This window comes from Triticum aestivum, unplaced genomic scaffold (genome assembly GCF_018294505.1).
Source record: "Triticum aestivum cultivar Chinese Spring unplaced genomic scaffold, IWGSC CS RefSeq v2.1 scaffold192323, whole genome shotgun sequence".
NCBI classification, from domain to species: Eukaryota; Viridiplantae; Streptophyta; class Magnoliopsida; order Poales; family Poaceae; genus Triticum; species Triticum aestivum.
Window position 1 is genome coordinate 688 of NW_025240972.1, and position 2762 is coordinate 3449.

The 2762-nt window shown below is 44.4% G+C and overlaps 1 protein-coding gene across 1 annotated transcript; it reads left to right on the forward strand.

Annotated features, from left to right (window-relative positions):
* Positions 1–225: 225 nt before the first annotated feature.
* Positions 226–2696, forward strand: LOC123176824 (WAT1-related protein At1g09380-like; the record flags this gene model as incomplete). Its single annotated transcript, XM_044590864.1, has 5 exons — positions 226–491; positions 1139–1201; positions 1817–2186; positions 2273–2431; positions 2545–2696. Coding segments are annotated over exons 1-5 (926 nt in total), but the record flags the coding sequence as incomplete, so codon positions are not given.
* Positions 2697–2762: the final 66 nt, after the last annotated feature.

The following is a 2762-nucleotide window of genomic DNA, read 5'->3' on the forward strand; positions in this document are numbered from 1 at the left end:
TTCACACTCCACACCAATGGATGAGCAGGGTAAACGAAGCACCTAATAAACACTGACGCTTTACCCCGGGAGATATGTACGATATCTGCAGGATAGCTGCATGATTTCAGCGTGAATTAAGAATACTTCCATTTTGAAACTACACTACAGCTGAACCACTACTTATACCCCTCTATATATGCCACATTATACAGCTTCTCCTGAGTCCTCAATCGTACCCCTGCACCCCTCTCTTTATCTCAAGAATACCAATACCTTCAAGCAGAGGGCTGCAGATCGAGGGGGTACGTTCGTACTGGATAGCTAGATATGGGGAGTGTTGGCAATTATTTGCCTGTCGTTGGTATGATCCTGGTGCAACTGGGTCTTGCTGGTCTGAATGTATTGTCAAAGCTCACCATGGCGTCCGGCATGAGCCCTTACGTGCTCATCACCTACCGAAATCTTCTTGGGGCTGTCTTCCTCGCTCCCTTTGCTTTCTTCTTCGAACGGTATGATTTAATTTCTTCTATAAACATTTTTTTTTATTTCTTGATGCCTATATATGTTACACACTAGAGCACAAGGCATTCTGCAAATCTGCGTTTTATTTAGAAGGAGATGAGTCCACCTTTCATAAAGGAAGTTTTTTTAACCATAAAGGAAGTTTCTTGTTTTCAGATGACTTCTTGATCTAAGATGTAATTTACGCAACTACTGGTTCTTGTCATCTTATTGGCCATGGATTTACAATGTGATGTCTTCCTGGTTAAGTAATTTGTCTAAGAAAATCCTGTATTTAATATTGTTGAGTTTTCTGCATTAATTTGACGTACTGCATGTAATAGAAAATACTTACTCTGGTCCAGAAAACGTGTGTTATGTTCATAAAAAATATAGCATTGGAAACATTTATTGAATGCAAATCCAATGGTACGGAGTAGTACCACATATTTGAGATAATACATATTTTCTACTTATTACTACATTTAGTTTGGAAAAGGAGTATTTATGTGAATAGCTGCTAGTATTATGCATTCAACTATGAGGGAATATATCCTTCCTACATGAGTGGCCCATCCATATCTAGTAGTATCATCAATGAATTAATTACCTTACTGTTCTTACGCAATATGATTTCATATGATTATGGATGCAGAAAAACTTGGGCCTCAATTAGCAAGAAGACACTATTACAAATTTTTGTATGCTCCGTTGTTGGGTATGATCTTTTTTCCCTTTTGCACCTGATATATATGTACCTTACCAATGGCTTATTACTAGATTTACAATTGATTTTTGTATTTTGTTTTAAATTTAGTTGTCAGCAAAACATTTTCCTCCAAGCGTTCTTAGTTTATTAGAAATAAATACATTTTAGTCTTGATTGAACTAATGAGACACTTCTTTCATGGAAGTTGCGCAAAGCCCAGTAGTTTAGTCCAGAGACTGAGATATTTGTGAAACCTTGCTTTCTGAATCCAGTTACAGAAATCAAGTACTCTATCCGATCCAAATTAATATAGTTATACTAAAGGTGCGCCAATTCATTTGAATCTGAGGGAGTGGCAAATTCCTAAATTTATGCATCCATGTTTATGAATTCAAGATTCGAAATATTATTAAGAATGTCAAAAGTTTTTCACCGCAAAAAAAAAAGATATACAAAGGACGCAGTATGCATATAGGACAAAATATGATTTGCTAGTAGCCGTAGGTATGGACTTCCAAATGTAAATTGGGATTAATTTTTTATTGTATAAGCAATAGCAAAAGCTAAGTGACAATATTAGTTTGAATCTGATTATCTGTACACACTTTGGTGGTTATGTGGCAGTGCGACGATGAATCAGGTGTTCTACTTCGTGGGCCTCAAGTACAGCCGCCCGACCGTGGCGTCCGCGCTCAACAACACCCTCCCAGCGGTGACCTTCGCGCTGGCGGCCGCGCTCAAGATGGAGCCCGTGGCGGCGCTCGCCGGGAAAGCCAAGGTTGGCGGCACGGCGCTCTGCGTTGTCGGCTCCATGCTGATGACCTTCTACAGGGGCCCCCTCGTCAGGACCCTGGACTCCCCGATCCACTGGCCGTACGTACAGCGCACCATGGCGGCCGAGGCCGCGGCCCACGCCGGCGGGCACACTGCCGCCCTCGGAGCCGCCCTGGTCATTGCCTCAAATGTCGCGTGGGCCGTTTGGTTCATCGTTCAGGTATGTACATGTACTACATACGGACGAGCATCTGCAGTTTGGCGTGTACAAGTTAAGGTGATGGATCGTTTTGGCGACGGTGGCAGAAGAAGATGTCCAACAGCTATGCGTCCCCGTACACGACCACGGTGCTGATGGCGTCCATGGCCAGCGTCCAGTGCGGCGTCATCGCGGTGGCCGCGGAGCACAGGCTCTCGGCGTGGGCGCTCGGGTTCGACATCAGGCTCATTGGCTCGCTCTACGCGGTAATTAACATCACGTTCACCTTGTTCAGAATCAGATCATCAGAGACAACACGACCGGTCTGCTGCAAATAGTCTGCTGTGGTGGAACTGAACATGTACAAACGTATATGCAGGGGGTAGTGGCGTCAGGAGTGGTGATCGCGGTGATGTCGTGGTGCATCCAGGTGCGCGGGCCGGTGTTCGTGTCCATGTTCAGCCCCATGATGCTCATCATCGTCGCCGTCGTCGGGTGGGGCATCCTCGGCGAGAAGATACGCGTCGGAAGGTATTGCGATGCATCGATCGATGCATGCGTTTATTCTTGCACAATTTGGTGATCCAGTATACTTGA